Consider the following 20,441-nt stretch of genomic DNA (forward strand, 5'->3'; position numbering starts at 1 on the left):
AGGCCTCCCTCAAAATCTTCCATTCTGTCCTATCTTGAGCCCTTCTATTTCACTGATTTTCAGCCATCTCTTTAATCTCATCATCCCACCATTCGTTTGGTCTTCCTGTAGTAGCTCTCTTTTCATCTCTGTGATGCCATTCAGATATCAACTTTGTCCAGTTTTGAGTGTTACTTCTTGCAATATGACCTGCCCATTACCATTTGGATCCTTTGATGTTTGCTATGTTTCTCATCCTAGTCTGAGCTTTGACCAGAGTATTGTGCTTTCTATTTTGAATGGTAATACTGATTAGTGACCTTTCCATTTTCCTGTTTGCAGTCCCCAACTTGATAAATTTTTTTTTTGGTCAAAATGTAGTACAAATGTGACAAATGACATAACAGAGTGTAGTAAGACAGGTGAATGATAGAAGAATAAATGAGGAATGGTAAAGAAGATAGCATAAAAGATAGGAACACGTTATTATTAGAAAAAACTGTAAGGTTGAGAGATAACTTAAGGCATGTGCAGAGTGAGACAGGACATTTAGAGAAGAGATTGTGATAGGACATTTAGTAGTTTTGGTGTAAGAAGGATGGTGGCAGATGAATTAGAGATTAATAATTGCATTGAAATGGTGGAAAGTAGTGTATTGCCCTATGAGGGGGGGAGGGGATTATAGTGAAGATGTGAAAATTGAGGAAGGAAGAATGGCTGACTGTGGAGAGGAGAGGAATTGACTCTGCTGGTTGGATCAGATGACTTGTGAGGATGTGTGAATGAGTCAGCATGTGATTTGTGAGTGTTGCTAGAGACATTGAAGCGAAAGAGTGTGAGAAGGGATTTGTGTGTTACAAAGGTATGATAGTAGGGAGCTGAGGAAAAGGGCAGTTATTACAAATAGCATGATAGCTAAAATATGCAAGAAGGGAGGCCTTGAGTTTGTTGATGTGTGAGGTAAATTTGAAGATAGGAGTTAGGAATGTTATTGTTATTTTATTTGAAGACAGTACTAAAATGCTTGCCATTGCATTGGTTAGGGAAGGGTGTCATTTGAACATGCTCTATGTTTTAACTTTTAATTGGTAAACAGCTATTGAACATATACATATTTCTGTTTAATATGTTCATATTTCATATATTTCAGGCTGTTCTTCATGAGCATCACTACAAGCAACCAATAGTGTTAGAAGTGCGACCACGATATCTTGTTCCTGATACGAACTGTTTTATTGATCATCTTGGACTTATACAGAATCTAGTATCTAAATCACAGTTTTGCCTAGTTGTGCCATTAGTAGGTGGGTCATTATTTTCACTTTGATTATTTTTCTCTGAGTAATGCAACCTTATAATGGAATGTTGAAAGTTTATTTTTTCACTTGGTTAGAGTATAATAAAATTAGTTTAATCCTTTATCCAAGTGTGAGCAAACAAAGTTTGCACCTGAAGTATCTTCAGGACTAGGGTAAAGTGATACAACACCAGGGCAACTCGTTGCAAAGGTGGAGAAAGCTACCAACAATCCTAACTCAGTATCTCCTATAATGCAAAACACATCTCCTTGCGGATATGTCTAATGTTATGCATTAAAGGAAGGGCCACTACCCAGACTAGTTTCGACCTTTATTGAGGTCTCTTCAGTGGGAGCCAGGCCCTAGTGGAAATACCAGGCAGAAGCATTAGCAGGGCATCTCTACCTATAGGAGTTGCCAAATGGTGTGCCACCCTTTTTTTAATAAATTACTCTGGATTTAGAGAAAGATGTTGAAAGTTTATTTTTTCACTTGGTTAGAGTATAATAAAATTAGTTTAATCCTTTATCCAAGTGTGAGCTACAAATGTGTTGTATCACTTTACCCTAGTCCTGAAGATACTTCAGGCGCAAACTTTGTTTGCTCACACTTGGATAAAGGATTAAACTAATTTTATTATACTCTAACCAAGTGAAAAAATAAACTTTCAACATCTTTCTCTAAATCCAGAGTAATTTATTAAAAAAAGGGTGGCACACCATTTGGCAACTCCTATAGGTAGAGATGACCTGCTAATGCTTCTGCCTGGTATTTCCACTAGGGCCTGGCTCCCACTGAAGAGACCTCAATAAAGGTCGAAACTAGTCTGGGTAGTGGCCCTTCCTTTAATGCATAACATTAGACATATCCGCAAGGAGATGTGTTTTGCGTTATAGGAGATACTGAGTTAGGAGTGTTGGTAGCTTTCTCCACCTTTGCAACGAGTTGCCCTGGTGTTGTATCACTTTACCCTAGTCCTGAAGATACTTCAGGCGCAAACTTTGTTTGCTCACACTTGGATAAAGGATTAAACTAATTTTATTATACTTATAATGGAATGAATATGCTGCAAAGTGAAATAATTAGAGTTCCTACATTTCATCTTTATGAGGGACATCATCAGGAATACAATATTAAAATTGTAATCACACACAAAACAGTAAGCAGAAAAAGTTAGATTAGAAGCCTAAAGTTTTATAAGTGATGCCCCTGTGGGTGTTGGCTACCCTTGGCTGCTGGACAGGAAGCCTAAGAAATAATGTTTCTCAGATCTTTGAAAGTTGAACACAACCATATTTATTTAGATTAGGGTCATTTTTTAAATTCATTAAGTATACCTCTTATCATCGAATCTTCTCCTTATTTCCAGTTTCTCACACTTTCATACTTTCCCCTTCACTTTTTCTTTGATTCTTCTGCCTGCTGAACCATATAACAATCTCCAGTTGGTCTAGCTCCCATTTTGTTCTGTTAAGGATGCTATGTAAATGCGCTATTTCTCTCCTTACTGTCAACTCATCATCCACATTACTTTCAGCTACTTTTCTCATCCTCTGATTCAAAAGAAATCTAGAAATGCAGGAAAACTCATGTAAATAAACCTTATTAATTTAGTATTTTTGCTTAAGTGTCATAGGCATCGTCACTTCATGATCATGGCAGTAATAACAAACAATTCTAAAAAAAGCACCGCTTGAGTAGCTAATGAATGTAAGATAACTAAATAAGGTCATTAATTTCCTAACTTTATTTTGTATACTGTGTGTGTGTGTGTCTTTTCGATATCCCTTTTATGGGAGATAATACTTTTTAAACGTGATTCTAATTCATATTTCATGCACTATCACTCACTCACTCACTGCTTCTTTATCACTGCTATCATCAGCAGTACATTCTCCAGAATACTTTCGCTATCTTTCCTTACATCATTAATATTCCTCACTTCATTTTCCTGCTTTCTACACAACTCACATTTCCTCCACTTTCACATGAAACGTTTATGACAGACTCTCACTTTCGTACCATAACCCATTCACTCATTGCATCGAATACATAGAACATATGCTACATCATACAAAATCCGTTTAAAAAAGGATCCAGTGCTAAACTTTATGAACGAAGAAGCCTTGGCCTCCATTTTTTTTGTATATATCAGTGCCATGACAAAATGCCTTCTAAATGATATCCTCTATTAAATTCCTGAAACACACACACACACACACACTCAATTTTGCAATGTAAAGTAAGTTAGTGATAACTTTTTTTTAGTTAGTGATAACTTTTTGTGTAATATTTTAAATTTTAAACCTGTGAACAATCAGCTGTATACTATTAGAGTTAAGGGACGTTTTCAAAATGTGTCTATTGTGAACTGTTATGCGCCTACTGAAGAGAGCTCGGAGGAAGCTAAAGATTGTTTCTACAAAGTGCTTGAGCGTACTTGTAATAATCTACCGTCCTATGATGTCAAGCTAGTGGTGGGAGATTTCAACACGAAGCTGGGGAGAGAGCGTGTGTGGTGCCCTTTCATGGGTAGTGAGAGCCTACATGAGGAGTGCAATGATAACGGGATCTGACTTGCGAGTTTTGTCGCTGCTACAGGATGCTTTGTAAAGAGCACTATGTTTGCACATAAAGACGTCCACAAACAGACCTGGAGATCACCGGACGGTAGAACAGCTAACCAAATAGACCATGTACTAGTGTATCGACGTCACCACAGCTCCATCTTGGATGTGAGAAGTTTCAGAGGAGCAGGTGGAGATAGCGACCTCTATTTGGTAGCCTACGATTTCAGGCATAGAATTGCAGTTTAGAAGCCCTACCATATGATCGGTATGGGACCTGGACAAGTTGAAAACAGCGGAAGGCAAGCGGGCTTTCCAGTTAGAGTTTCAGAATCATTTTGGGGAGTTACAGGAGGAAAAGGATAATCCGGATAGGATGTGGGACACCATCAAAAATACAGTCGCGTTAGCTGCCTCGAGATCTGTGGGAAAGAGAAAGAGGAGGAGAAAAGCATGGTTTAATAGACAGTGTGAAGAAGCTGTAGCAAAACGAAGGGAAGCACTATTGAACTACCTAGCGGATAGCTGGAAGAAAGCTGCATATGAGAGGGTGAGAAGAGTGGTGAATACATGTCTACGCAGGGAAAAGCAGAAGTATCTTAATGAGAAAGTGGCTAGTATAGAGAGAAATAGGGTGACGAAGAATGGATGGGAAATGTACCGAATGATCAAAGCCATGCGAGGTGCCCAGACACAAGTGGCAACCATAAGAGATGAGAGTGGAAATCTATTAACAACCTCAAAAGATGCTCTCGCTTGGTGGCGTAGATATTTTGCAAACATGCTGAATGTGAATGCTGGAACGTCAATATCGGAGGACTCCTTATCAAACTGCTGAACCATTTATTGAAGAGCCGACATTTAGTGAGATTACTCATGCTATCCACATGCTGAAAAAATAATAAGGCTCCAGGAGTGGACTGTATACTGGCGGAGCTCCTGAAGAACGGTGGTGAAGCGTGGACTCTCACGGCAGGACAAGCCGATCACCTGAGAGTATTTGAGAACAAGATGCTACAACGTATCTATGAAGGAGTCATGGCAGATGGAGTCTGGAAGAGGTTGTCAAATGCTGCCATACACGCTTTATACAACTTGGCAGACATCTTGATGGAGCTGCGAGCCCGGCATCTTCAGTGGCTGGGGCACCTGTACTGTATAGGCGCTGAAAGGACTGTGAAACAAGTGTGGGAGGCCCAACCCCAATCAGGGAGACCGCCAGGGAGACTGAGAAAGAGATGGGTGGATTAGGAGAAGGAAGACCTGCAGGCTGTCGGGCTGGAGACCAGAACGTGGCAGACAGTTGCAGAGGACCATGCCCAGTGGTGACATGTGGTGCTTGAGGCCAAAAGTTCCCCCGGGCTGATAGCACCCGGCTAATGTAATGTAACTACTATTCACTAAAATAAAAGACTTATTTATAGGACATATGCAACAACACTTATTCTCTGTGGTGTATACCAGCTACACCCCCACCAATTGAAACTAAAATCCACAGATGACTGCTACCAGGTGGTTGGCCTTATTTATAAGAATATAAAAATATATAGAATTTTTATCTCCCCCCCACCCATGTGAATATTGAATAATATGGGTGGTCAATACCACCTTGCCAAATATTTGGTGTCTCCTAGAATGCTTTTTCCAGTTATAAAATCACTGTGAAGATTTTTATCATTAAAAATTACATTTTACTTTACGTTAATTATTGTAAAGAATTTGTGTCATATTGCTGGTTTTCAAATCCATGTTTTTACTAACTTTCCACAAATATTTTAACACATTACTTATAAAAATCAAAATTATCTTCTCATTGCTAACAGTGTGTGTGTGGGTAGGGGTGAGTATTGCAAAAATAAAAATATATATATAAATATAATAGTGTTTTGTTGTAAGTAACGGAATTTCCAACACATTACATAATCCATTCCCAATACGCAGCACAAGGAATGCATGTTCTACTGTTTCCAGGTTTCCAGCCTGTAGCAGATATCACAAATTGGATTTCCGATATTAAAAGTACCTCTATTTGGTGACATTTACTGGAAGAAAACCATATGAAATTCTTCAAGCAAATCCCTCATGTTCGATATCCTTGGATCTTCAGTAAATTGTTAAATAGTATCATCATTAGTACCCAGCTGTGGAAGTTTCTGGCAGAAGAGGCAAAGGATTCCCTTATACTAAGTTCTGCTGTTATTAATGGAAAGAATGTCAGTGCTAGAATGCTGTAGCAGTCTTACAATTAAGCACAAAATGTTGTAGTATTTGGGAACATTCTCGGCTCTTGGGCCATAATGATCATTTATTCCAAATAGTGAGAAATGATAATCCAATTAGTATCAGAGAAGGTCTGCACATGTGTGATTGGTCTGCAATTTTTTTTTTATTTTTTGCAGACCAATCTGCAAAAATTCAAAAAATAAAAATAAAATAAAATAAAAATTGCTATATTACTTAGAGAGCAGAACTTCCTAGTATCAGCTGAACCAAAAATATTGCACAGCTTTACTGTATAAGTGTCTTTCTTCACCTTCTGTAATTTTTATTATGTATATAGCTGAGCAAGAAAGATTATAATTTTATGACTTTAGAAGAAAAGGAGGATTGCTCAATTTTCATCATCATCATCATCAAATTCCTGCCATGTACCCACAAGGGGTGTACAGGATATGATAGTACTACATGAAAAAATTATATCATTACTAACTTCCTATCTACAATTTTCCTCCAAATCAGTCTGTTACTTGTCAAGACTCCAACATTATCAGATCTTATATTTCTATCGTCTAAGGCGCTTTGTACCGTATCAAACCACCTATATCTTGGTCTTCCTCTGGGTTGTTTTCCTGCCAACCTGGCAGAGAACACTTGTTTTGCTAATCTTTCCTCTCCCATTCTATTTAAGTGACCATACCACCTGCGATTAGCTCTGCTAATGCATTCCTGGATGCTGGCAATGTCAAGTTCTTTCCTAATATCCTCTTTTTAATAGGATATTGCCATTGATGCCATCTGTTCACGCCTCTAATCTTTCTCACGATTCTCATATCTACGGTCTCTAGTCTTTGGTCAAGTGTTTTACTTCTGACCTAGCTCTCAGATCCATAAGTTAAAACTGGTTTGAACACTGTCTTGTATACAGCTAATTTAGTGTTCCGACTAAATTTCTCTCTCTTATTCCATATGAATTTATAAAATTCACTTCCTACCATATACCAGCTTTGTTGATTCTGTTGTCTATTTCCATATTTAATTTACCATCTTCACTAAAAATCGTGCCTAAGTAGCTGAAATGTTTTACTTGTTCCACAGGTTCTCCATTCACAACACAGTTGACATTTTCAACGATTCTGCCTATTTTCATTGTCTTTTTATTGCTGATCTTCAGACTATATCCATTATAAGAGTTATTCGATTTAGTCAGAGAATCTTGCTGACTTGTAGCTGATTAATTTAGAAGTATAACATCGTCTGCATAAAGCAAAGAGCTGACATTAACATCTCCAATTTTGATATCATGTTTAATACCACTTTCCTTCATAATGTGATCCATATAGATAATGAATAACAGAGAGGATAATGTACATCCTCTTCTCACACCAGATTTAACATTAACATCTTCCTGTACTTCAATTCAATTCAATTCCTTCAACTGTAGCGTATTGAATAGCTTCTCTCTTGGCACCTTCTCATATGCCTTTTCCAGATCAACAAAACTTAAATATAGATCTTTGTTATATTCTCATGCTTTCTCAACTATTTATCATAAAGTGAAGATCTGATCCTGACAGCCTCTATTTGGCCTGAATCCAGCTTGTTCTTCACCAAGCTTTTCTTCCACAATTCTTCTCACTATGCAGTGCAGCCACTATAAGACTTTTATACAACCATACTTTAGCATTTCTGGTTTTTTCAACATTATTTCAACATTATCAGATCTTATATTTCTATCGTCTAAGGCGATTTGTACCGTATCAATCCACCTATATCTTGGTCTTCCTCTGGGTCGTTTTCCTGCCAACCTGGCAGAGAACACTTGTTTTGCTAATCTTTCCTCTCCCATTCTATTTAAGTGACCATACCACCTGAGATTAAATCTGCTAACGCATTCCTGGATGCAGACAATGTCAAGTTCTTTCCTAATATCCTCATTTTTAATATGATATTGCCATTGATGCCATCTGTTCACGCCTCTAATCTTTCTCAGGACTCTCATATCTGTGGTCAAGTGTTTTACTTCTGACCCAGCTCTTAGATCCATAAGTTATAACTGGTTTGAACACTGTCTTGTATACAGCTAATTTAGTGTTCCGACTAATTTCTCTTTTATTCCATATGAATTTATTCAATTGACTTCCCACCATACCAGCTTTGCTGATTCTGTTGTCTATTTCTATATTTAATTTACCATCTTCAGTAAAAATCGTGCCTAAGTAGCTGAAATGTTTTACTTGTTCCACAGGTTCTCCATTCACAACACAGTTGACATTTTCAAGGATTCTGCCTATTTTCATTATCTTTGTCTTTTTATTGCTGACCTTCATACTATATCTATTACAACAGCTATTCAATTTAGTCAGAGAATCTTACAAACTTGTAACGGATTTATTTAGAAGTATAATATCATCCGCGTAAAGCAAAGAGCTGACATTAACATCTCCAATTTTGATATCATGTTTAATACCACTTTCATTCATAATGTGATCCATATAGATAATGAATAACAGAGGGGATAATGTACATCCTTGTCACACACCAGATTTAACATTAAACCATCTTCCTGTACTTCCTTCAATTCTAACTGCTGATTTACAACTCAAATAAAGACTAAGTATTGCTTGATATAATGCCCCATTGACACCATATAATTGCAGTGTATTGAATAGCTTCTCTCTTGGCACCTTATCATATGCCTTTTCCGAATCGACAAAACTTAAATACAGATCTTTGTTATATTCCCATGCTTTCTCGACTATTTGTCGAAAGTGAAGATCTGATCCTGACAGCCTCTGTTTGGCCTGAATCCAGCTTGTTCTTCACCAAGCTTTTCTTCCACAATTCTTCTCAACCGTTTTTCAAGTATACTTGCATAGATTTTGCCAGGAACACTCAGTAGGGAAACACCTCTGTAATTCTCACATTCAGTTATATTTCCCTTTTTATATATGGGTACTATGAGAGCTCTACTCCAATCATTGGGAATTCGTCCCTCTGTCCAGGCTGTCTGAACTATGCAGTGCAGCCACTGTAAGACTCTTATACCACCATACTTCAGCATTTCTGGTCGAATATCATCTACTCCTGCTGCCTTTCCACATTTCAAGCCTTTGATGGATTTTTCTACTTCAAGTATGGATATGTATTCCTGCCTGCATGCATGGTCAGTGTTTTTTACCATTGTGCTATCATCACTGCTTGCTTCAAATAGCAGTTTTTCAAAGTAATTACTCCATACTTCAAGGAAATCTTTTATTCCAGTTTTCATGTCACCTTTATCATCTCTAATTCCTTTTACAACACTCTTTCCTCCATTCCTAAGCTTCTTCAACCTCCAGAATATTTTGCCACCTTGTTGATATTTATTTTCTATATTCTTGCCAAAGTCCTCCCATGACTTTTGTTTAGCTAGTTTTACATAGTGTTTAGCATTCTTGCATTTCTCTCTATATTCTCTAAGAGCACAAGCTGACTTATTTGACAGGAACTTTTGGTATGCTTTCTTCTTTTCCTTCACTGCCTCTTTAACTTCCTGTGTCCACCAGGGAGTTCTGATTTTTCTATCCTTGCAGACAACCTCACCACATGCCTCTCTGGCTGAATCAATCAGTGTTTTCTTGAAGGCTTGCCACTGAATCTCGAAGGTTTGGTTCCTGTTCTCAAACTCTTTCATTTTTTCTTCAATAATCTTTGTGTATTTTAGTCTACAGTTCACATCTGATTGCTGCTCAACTTTTATTCGCTTTAAAACTTTCTTAGATGTTATTCTTTTCAATATGAAATTCAATTTTATCCTGCTCAAGACTAGATAGTGATCACTTCCAATTTCAAATCCTCTGTACACTCTGGTGTCCTGCACCAGGGAGAAAACATCACTATCAACAATAACATAGTCAATAAGACTTTTCTTATTCCTAGCCTCTTCTCTCCATGTGAATTTGTGCACATTTTTATGTTGGAACATGGTGTTAGTAATAACCAGTCCATGTGCTGAGCAGAAATCCAACAGATATTTGCCATTATTACTAGCTTTGCTCTTTTCTCCAAATTTTCCCAAAATATTTTTGTATGTCTCACAATCATTTCCTACTCTGCTATTTAGATCCCCAACAAGGACCAACTTTTCCTTTTTCATTGTGTCAGTGGCTTTTTCTAAAGCCTAAAAAAATTCCTCCACTTCTACCTTAGTAGAACCTTCTGTGGGACCATAGGCACAAATAAGTCTCATTGTCCAGTTCCCCATTCTCATATTTGCCCACATTACTCTACTTGAGACTGACTGCCATTCAAGAAGATTAGCCTCGTATTTTGTGTTGAATACTATGGCTACTCCTTCTTTTCCTTGATTGTCATTGCCCGAATATAACATTTTGTATTTATCGCTCAGAAAGATCTCACCAGTTTTGGTCGTTTTTGTTTCAGTCACCCCGATTATGTCGATCTGGTACTTATCTAATTCCTCAGCTAGCTCCATTTCTTTGCTTCTTGCGTCGATAGTACCGATCTTTAACTCTGGTGATGTTGAGTTGGGGTTTGTTTTCAGATTTGTTCCAATAGCTGACTTTTCGCTGTTCGCCCTGGTTCCCTGGCGAAAACAACGGGAGCCTTGTTTAACCGGGCGACGCCCCAGCCGTCATGAAATTTTGTCATGTCGTACCATCATTTTTTATTTTGGTTTAACCAATAAGAATACAATTTGGTCGGCTAAATCCCATATTGCCAGCCCATCCTCGTTTGTTCAGTATCCAAGTAGATACCCAACAGGGTGCACCACGAGAAGGTGAGAATTGGACATTAGGTCAGAAGCCCTGGTCGGTTCTCCGCATTCCTTTAAGGCTATGTGGAGGTCTTCTCTCAGTTATACAGCTTTGACACTTCAGCACCCCCATTTTCCAATCTTCTAAAGTTTCTCTCTTTTGTGCATAATGTCTTGAACTGGACCTGTTGTATCCGTCTTATAATTTGCTACCACAGACTTTGATCCTCCTTTAGGCAAAGGAATTATTTTGCCCTCCTTCCATTCTCATGAGACTTTGCCATGGCTGAGACTTAAATTAAATAGCCTAGTGAAAAGTATTGCCATTTACCTGCACATTCTCTTAAAATGCAAGTTGATATCCCATCCAATCGTAAAGCTGTATTAGCATTCAGATTCTGCAATGTTCCAAGCACCACTAATTCATCAACTGCTATTCTCACATCACATCAGTCCCTTTCACCTCTGCCATAACAGTATCTTCACTTGTATGATATACCCTTACAGAATGGTCACTCAATAGGTAACAGTTTTGTTTGCCTCTGTCATCTGCACTCATTACAGTTATTCCTCCTCCTGTTTGCCAAATAATGAAAAAACTCTTTGGAATTTCCTTTTGCCTCTTTGGCTAATTTCTTCTCATAATCTGATTTTGTCTTCTTTACCATGCTGGTCGCCTTTCTTGCCTTATTCTTGTACTGTTCATGTGTTAGCTAGTTATCTTTCTCCTTATACACCCTTCACAACATTTTTTTTTTTTTTGCAGCTCATGCTTAATGATACTACTCATCCACCTAACTCCTGCCTGATTTACCCTCCTGACTTTGGGTATACAGTGTGATATTGTTTCCTTCAGATATCCCTTGACTATCCCCCACATGCACTGTGAACATCCTTCCCTTGTAGATCTTTTTGCCATGTTACTGCTTCAAGCTGCATTCTAAGAATATCATAATCACTTACCTTATAGTTCCACATATATCCCTTTCTTAACTGGAATTTCCATATTTTCTGTTTCCTTCCAAGTCAAGACTACATTATCACTTTTCCCAATTAGAGGGAATGTAGCCATCTTAGTTACAACAAAATCCAATACTCTCATACCCCATCTCCTCTCCTTCAAGTAATTATGTCTCAGTAATTATATATCTCTGAAGTTGAAGTCCTCCCCCTCCCCCATAATAATTATTCGACTTGCACTCAATAAACTAATCTGCTGATGCATGTCTTCCACATCATCCCTGGCACCTCCTGGCCTATAGCAGCAATCAATTTTATATTTTGTCCTATTGGCCTTTATCTCAAAAGAATTGCCATCCTCCCGACTGACTCCTAATCTTTTTGACTGCAATTCATCTGCTATTATTGGCAGTATCCCACCTGCCTGTCCTGTATACTCTATCCTCTGCGAAAATACTAAATCCAACACTCTTTGTTGAGGTTGCATTAACCCATGCCAAAAACTCCTCCCTCTTATTCCTGATCTCATTTCTAGCATTAGCAGATAGAAACTGTAGCATTCTCTTAGGCCACCAACCACCTTTACATTCTGAAAGGACTACCCACATTCAATATTGTTGCCTGAGAGACTAGAGACTAGGCAGCAGACCCACAGATTTCACCCTGTCACTCTTCTTTTTTGCTTCTTCAGTAACTCTTTGACATCCTCCTTCATACAACATTTCTCACCTTTCAGATTATTGGTTCCAGCCAAAACAATTCTTTCACCTTATCTTTCTGCATTCTTGACAGCATTATTAATGTTGTTATTAATTTTTGCACCAGCGAAACAAGATTTTGTAGCACTTTCATGAAGACTCCCCTTATTAGAGAATTACCATAAATAAGTAATTGCTTATGGTGATTCTCTCGATTATTCTTATAATTTTCTTTTTGGCTTCAGACCTCTTTTTTTTTTTTTTTGTCTCCTCTCAGTTCGACTGATCTCTTGCCATTTCTGCGAACTTTCAATCTCGTTCTCTGTCCTGTGAAGGACTACATGCAAGTGTGCGATTTCTTTATTCAGATCTTTATGTTCTCCTGAACTTCTGCCACTGCACTTTCAGTATTATCACAGATATTTATATTTTTCAATCTTGTATCAATGCTCTCTACTCTACTATCACGTAATTTGTTCTCTCCTTATTCACTTTCAAAACATTTATTACACTCTCTCTCTCTCTCTCACCAGTTTTGCTCTCCTTCCACAAATCTTTCAACATTCAAGACGAGTACATCTTAAAAAATCACGCAAATTTAACTTGTCCAACAAAGATGTCTTGGCTACCTTTGTTCTTCTATGCATAGGTGCAGTACCCACAATATATATAATTTAAGGAAATATAATGTTTTACTTACTTTCAAATAACTCAGTCTATCTCACAGACATATTAAAATAAATTTACTTGGTATTATTAGCAAAAATTTGAAGAAAAATTACTTAACTTCCCGCAGCGTTACGAATCAGCGATGTTCATCAAATATTCTTGATGTTGCTTTGATGCCGTCTTTTCACTCTCCCCTAATCTTTCTCAGAACTCTCATATTTGTGGCCTCCAGTCTCTGATCAAGTGTTTTATTTCTAACACTGACATGTATAGCATTCAAATGACTTCTACCATACCAGTTTTGCTAATTCTGCTATTTCCATATTTAATTTGCCATTTTCAATAAAAAGTGTGCCTAAAGAGCTGAAATGCTTTGCTTGTTCTATAAGTTCTCCATTCAGAATTTATATTTCAATGTTTCTGCCTATTTTCATTGTCTTTGTGTTTTTATTGCTGATTGTCATACCAAATTTATCATAGCAGCTATTCAGTTAGTTCAAATTTTTGGGGAAGGAGAAGGATATGACGGGATAAGATCAGGGGTCCCATCATATCTTTCTCCTTCCTCGAAAATTTCTGTCTTTCACTTCCCTTCCAAGGAATTCTCTATCTGGCCTTAAAAAATAAAAATAAAAAAAAAATACGGTAAAATTCACACACCTCTTGAGTCACTGATAATTCTCCCACATCTCTCTCTATCCCCACATTTCCAACCCCCTTCCTTTCGGCCATACTTTAACAGCAGATAAATGTATGTTGCCATACATTGGATCCTGCTGAATATGAAGACAACCAGCAACATCCTACAAAGGTATGTCTGAATTGTTATTCCTATGTATTCTTCATATATCTGTCTTTTAAAACATCAGTAATGCCCTAAAAATTGAGTAAAAAGCCAATGACATTATAAAAAAAGGATATTCCTTAACAAAAATAGGCTAAATAGCCATAAAAAAAATAACCATAACAAGATTTAATATATACAAGGGTGGTCTGAAAAGTTCTCGGCCTAACAATGAAAAAACAAATTTATAATTTCAAAATTATTTTTTATCTTTCAGTAAGAAGTAGTGGTTCTCAGTAACATCTGCAAAATGCCTCTTTACAGCTACAATCACCTCTTGATTCGAAGAAAAAAGCTGACCAGCGAGAAAGAGTTTTAGTTTTGGGAAGAGATAGAAGTCGGAGCCAAATTTGGGGAATAGGGTGGATGTTCCAACAATTCATAGTGCAGATCTCTTAAGTTTCCCATTGCCAAAACACCTTTGTGGGTTTTGGCAATGGGAAATTTCCTGATGAAAGAGGATTTTTTTCGTCTGCAAACCGGATCTTTTCTTGTGAATTTTTTCTTCTAGTCTGGTTAAAAGATCGGAATAATATTCCCCGGTTATTGTTTTACCATTTTCAAGATAATTAATAAACAAACTGCCTTTAGCATCCCAAAACACCGATGCCATGACCTTTCCTGCTGATGGAGCCGACTTTGGCGCTGAACAACCGGCTTCTCTCCAGTATTTTGACTGCTGTTTGGATTCTGGTGTGTAATGGTGAATCCAAATCTCATCCATAGTAATAAATCGACGCACAAAATCAGTTTTATTCTTGTCAAAACGCCCCAAGTTCTGTTCAAAGTTCATGCAAGTGCATTTTTGATCTGCTGTGTGCAAGCTCAGCATCCATCTTGTGCAAAGCTTTTTCATTTGCAATTCTTCATGTAAAATATATCCTACACATTCTTTTGAAATACCTGTAGTCTCAGCAATTTCATGCACTTTGACTTGCCGGTCATCCAATACCATATTGTGCACTTGATCAGTGATTTCTGGTGTTGTTACGCTTTTTGGATGTCCTTCACATGGATCTTCAAGGCTGGTACGGCCACATTTAAACTCGGCAGCCCATTTCTTATTTGTCGAAAATGAAGGAGAAGGGTGTCCATAAATTTCAACACATCAAACCACCAACTTCTGTCAGTGCAAGTTATTGTAACTGCCCAACATTTCTCTATTTCCCAAACTCTGCACTGCTTTATATGTCAGAATTATTGTCATTCTCATACTATCTGTCATGGCTCTGCCATCTGTGCTCATTGCATCACTAAAGACCACGAAAATAACAATTGCAAGAGCAAAACACCAACATTCCCTAATTTTGAGGAAAACCATCCAGCTTGCTCCTGAGTATGCTAATTACGAGGGTTGTCTGAAAATTTCTCGGCCTCGACCATAGATGGCAACATTATCACCAAGATTTTTTTTCTTAGTTGGTACATCTGTTAAAAGCATCCATGTGAAATTGCAAGTCATTCTATCAACTAGTTTGTTTTTATACAGCTTCTGAAGCCAAAGTGTTGCCGGTATCCCTTGAAACGGATAAAATTAAGTATTGTGCGGTTATAAAATTCTTTGTTAGAGAAGGTTTAACGGCAAAAGAAATTCATTCGAAGTTCATAAAAGTTTATGGGCACCCTTCCGCTTCATTTTTTACAATTAAGAAATCAGTTGATAAGTTTAAACGTGACTATACCAGCCTTGAAGGTGATCCACGTGAAGGACATCCAAAAAGCTTAACAATGCCAGAAATCATTGATCAAGTGCACAATATGGTATTGGATGACTGGCTAGTCAAAGTGCATGAATTGCTTATACTATAAACATTTCAAAAGAACGTGTAGGATATATTTTGCATGAAGAATTGCAAATGAAAAAGCTTGGCGCAAGATGGGTGCTGCATTTGCACACAGCAGATCAAAAACGCATTTGCATGAAAATCTCAGAACAGTGCTTGGAGCATTTTAACCAGAATAAAACTGATTTTATGCATCAGTTTATTTACTGGGGTGCTTAAGGATCAAAGCTGTATAACTGAGAGGAGACCTCCACATAGCCTTTAAAGGAATGCGGAGAACCGACCAGGGCTTCTGACCTAATGTCCAATCCTCACCTTCTCGTGGTGCACCCTGTTGGGTATCTACTTTGATACTGAACGAATGAGGATGGGCTGGCAATTTGGGATTTAGCCGACCAAATTGTATTCTTATTGGTTAAACCAAAATAAAAAATGCTGGTACAACATGACAAAATTTCATGCCAGCTGGGGCGTCGCCTGGTTAAAGAAGGCCCCCTGTTGTTTTCGCCAGGGAACCAGGGCAAACAATGAAAAGTCAGCTACTGGAACAAATCTGAAAACAAATCCCAACTCAACATCACCAGAGTTAAAGATCGGTACTATCAACGTAAGAAGCCTGAATGGCAAAGAAATGGAGCTAGCTGAGGAATTAGATAAGTACGAGGTCGACATAATAGGGGTGACTGAAACCAAAAAGACCAAAACTGGTGAGATCTTTCTGAGCAATAAATACAAAATGTTATATTCAGGCAATGACAATCAAGGAAAAGAAGGAGTAGCCATAGTATTCAACACAAAATACGAGGCTAATCTTCTTGAATGGCAGTCAATCTCAAGTAGAGTAATGTGGGCAAATATGAGAATGGGGAACTGGACAACGAGACTTATTTGTGCCTATGGTTCCACAGAAGGTTCTACTAAGGTAGAAGTGGAGGAATTTTTTGAGGCTTTAGAAAAAGCCACTGACACAATGAAAAATGAAAAGTTGGTCCTTGTTGGGGATCTAAATAGCAGAGTAGGAAATGATTGTAAGACATACAAAAATATTTTGGAAAATTTGGAGAAAAGAGCAAAGCTAATAATAATGGCAAATATCTGTTGGATTTCTGCTCAGGACATGGACTGGTTGTTACTAACACCATGTTCCAACATAAAAATGTGCACAAATTCACATGGAGAGAAGAGGTTAGGGATAAGAAAAGTCTCATTGACTATGTTATTGTTGATAGTGATGTTTTCTCCCTGGTGCAGAACACAAGAGTGTACAGAGGATTTGAAATTGGAAGTGATTACTATTTAGTCTTGAGCAGGATAAAATTGAATTTCATATTGAAAAGAATAACATGTAGGAAAGTTTTAAAGCGAATAAAAGTTGAGCAGCTCTCAGATGTGAACTGTAGACTAAAACACACAAAGATTATTGAAAAGAAAATGAAAGAGTTTGAGAACAGGAATCAAACCTTGGAGATTCAGTGGCAAACTCTGAAAAAAACATTGATTGATTCTGCCAGAGAGGCATGTGGTGAGGTTGTGTGCAAGGATAAAAAAATCAGAACTCCCTGGTGGACACAGGAAGTTAAACAGGCAGTGAAGGAAAAGAAGAAAGCATACCAAAAGTTCCTGGCAAATAAGTCAGCTTTTACTCTTACAGAATACAGAGACAAATGTAAGAAAGCTAAACAGTGTGTAAAACTAGCTAAACAAAAGTCATGGGAGGACTTTGGCAAGAATATAGAAAATAAATATCAAGAAGGTAGCAAAATATTCTGGAGGTTGTTGAAGAAGCTTAGGAATGGAGGAAAGAGTGCTGTAAAAGGAATTAGAGATGATAAAGGTGACATGAAAACAGGAGAAAAAGATATCCTTGAAGTATGGAGTAATTACTTTGAAAAACTGCTAAATGAAACAAGCAGTGATGACAGCACAGTGATAAAAAACACTGACCGGGCATGCAATCAGGATTACATATCCATACTTGAAGTAGAAAAAGCCATCAAAAGCTTGAAATGTGAAAAGGCAGCAGGACTAGATGATATTTGACCAGAAATGCTGAAGTATGGTGGTATAAGAGTCTTACAGTGGCTGCACTTCATAGTTCAGAAAGACTGGACAGAGAGACGAATTCCCGATGATTGGAGTAGAGCTCTCATAGTACCCATATATAAAAAAGGAAATAAAACTGAATGTGAGAATTACAGAGGTATTTCCCTACTGAGTGTTCCTGGCAAGATCTATGCAAGTATACTTGAGAAACGGTTGAGAAGAATTGTGGAAGAAAAGCTTGGTGAAGAACAAGCTGGATTCAGGCCAAACAGAAGCTGTCAGGATCAGATCTTCACTTTACGACAAATAGTCGAGAAAGCATGGGAATATAACAAAGATCTGTATTTAAGTTTTGTTGATTTGGAAAAGGCATATGACAAGGTGCCAAGACAGAAGCTATTCAATATGCTGCAGTTATATGGTGTCAATGGGGCATTATATCAAGCAATACTTAGTCTTTATTTGAGTTGTAAGTCAGCAGTTAGAATTGAAGGAAGTACAGGAAGATGGTTTAATGTTAAATCTGGTGTGAGACAAGGATGTACATTATCCCCTCTGTTATTCATTATCTATATGGATCACATTATGAAGGAATGTGGTATTAAACCTGATATCAAAATTGGAGATGTTAATGTCAGCTCTTTGCTTTATGCGGATGATGTTATACTTCTAAATAAATCCGCTATCAGTCTGCAAGATTCTCTGACTAAATTGAATAGCTGTTGTAATAGATATGGTATGAAGGTCAGCAATAAAAAGACAAAGACAATGAAAATAGGCAGAATCATTGAAAATGTCAACTGTGTTGTGAATGGAGAACCTGTGGAACAAGTAAAACATTTTAGCTACTTTAGGCACAATTTTTACTGAAGATGGTAAATTAAATATAGAAACAGACAACAGAATCAGCAAAGCTGGTATGGTGGGAAGTCAATTGAATAAATTCATATGGAATAAGAAAGAAATTAGTCGGAACACTAAATTAGCTGTATACAAGACAGTGTTCAAACCAGTTTTAACTTATGGATCTGAGAGCTGGGTCAGAAGTAAAACACTTGACTAAAGACTAGAGACCGCAGATATGAGAGTCCTGAGAAAGATTAGAGGCGTGAAAACAGATAACATCAATGGCAATATCATATTAAAAATGAGGTTATTAGGAAAGAACTTGACATTGCCAGCATCCAGGAATGCATTAGCAGAGCTAATCTCAGGTGGTATGGTCAATTAAATAGAATGGGAGAGGAAAGATTAGCAAAACAAGTGTTCTCTGCGAGGTTGGCAGGAAAACGACCCAGAGGAAGACCAAGATATAGGTGGATTGATACAGTACAAAGTGCCTTAGACGATAGAAATATAACATCTGATAATGTTGGAGTCTTGACAAGTAACAGACTGATTTGGATGAAAATTGTAGATAGGAAGTTAGTAATGATGTAATTTTTTCATGTAGTACTGTCATATCCTGTACACCCCTTGAGGATACATGGCAGGAATTTAATGATTATGATGATGACTTTATTTACTATGGATGAGATTTGGATTCACCATTACACATCAAAATCCAAACAGCAGTCGAAACAGTGGAAAGAAGTCGGTTTTTCAGCTTGCCAAAGAAGACAGAATCTGTTCCATCAGCAGGAAAGGTCATGACATCAGTGTTTTGGGATGTTAAAGGCAGTTTGTTTATTAATTATCTTGAAAAGGGTAAAACAATAACTGGGGAATATTATTCCAATCTTTTAACCAGACTAGACAAAAAAATTCATGAGAAAAGACCTGGTTTGCAGAAGAAAAAAATTATGTTTCATCAGGACAATACATTTGCTCACAAAGGTGTTTTGGCAATGCGACAATTAAGGGATCTGCACTATGAATTGTTGGAACATCTCGCCTATTTCCCAGATTTGCCTCCCTCTGACTTCTGTCTCGTCCCAAAACTAAAACTCTTCCTTGCTGGACACCATTTTTCTTCGAATCAAGAGGTGATTGCAGCTGTAGATGGGTATTTTGCAGAGCTTACTGAGTACTACACAGGGACGTGATAATGGCACCGGAGCATCACTGGAATAAATGTATTAGTCTTAGGAGAGATTATGTGGAAAAATTTTAAATAATTTTGAAATTATAAATTTGGTTTTTCATTATTAGAACCTCAAGGGCTCACTTTAGTGAGTATGGGCATGGCAAACCCGAGGTACCAGATGCTGGACCATGCCTTACTTAATATAATATACATCTGTTATTTTTTCTGTAGACTGGTCCCTCACCTTTTTTCTTTGCTTCTTTCTCCTCTCCTTGCTCCTTCCCCCTGATGCTATTAGAGTATTCGAGGGCTAGGGGTGAATCTTTCCTATCTTGCTGAGTCATTTTGTCTTATGCAGCCACCGAAGGAGGCAAACTAGCCTCAATAGGTGCTGATCCCAAGTCCGGATAAATGGCAAGGGTTGATGTTAGGAAGGCATCCAGTTGTAAAACTTCACTGCCAGCTCTAGCTATGATATGAGTCAAAGAGAAAATGATATAAGGGCTAGGGCATACCCCTTAAGTGACGCGCAGCCACATCGCTTTACAGCTGCGAGAAGTGGACGAGGGCTACCACATCAAGGGCAGGTGCGGTTAA

General features: G+C 37.7%; 1 protein-coding gene across 1 annotated transcript in view; it reads left to right on the plus strand.

The window, feature by feature from the left end:
* LOC150107087 (telomerase-binding protein EST1A-like) overlaps positions 1-20,441 on the plus strand; it is a 330,605-nt gene that overhangs the window by 242,309 nt on the left and 67,855 nt on the right. The window contains exon 16 of the mRNA XM_090390990.1: positions 1,130-1,283. Coding sequence (XP_090247116.1) covers positions 1,130-1,283 — 154 coding nt within the window. The remainder of the gene's footprint in view (positions 1-1,129; positions 1,284-20,441) is intronic.

This window comes from Typopeltis vanoorti, chromosome 4, assembly GCF_054136105.1.
Source record: "Typopeltis vanoorti isolate ZY-2024b chromosome 4, IOZ_Tvanoo_1.0, whole genome shotgun sequence".
Lineage (NCBI taxonomy): Eukaryota > Metazoa > Arthropoda > Arachnida > Uropygi > Thelyphonidae > Typopeltis > Typopeltis vanoorti.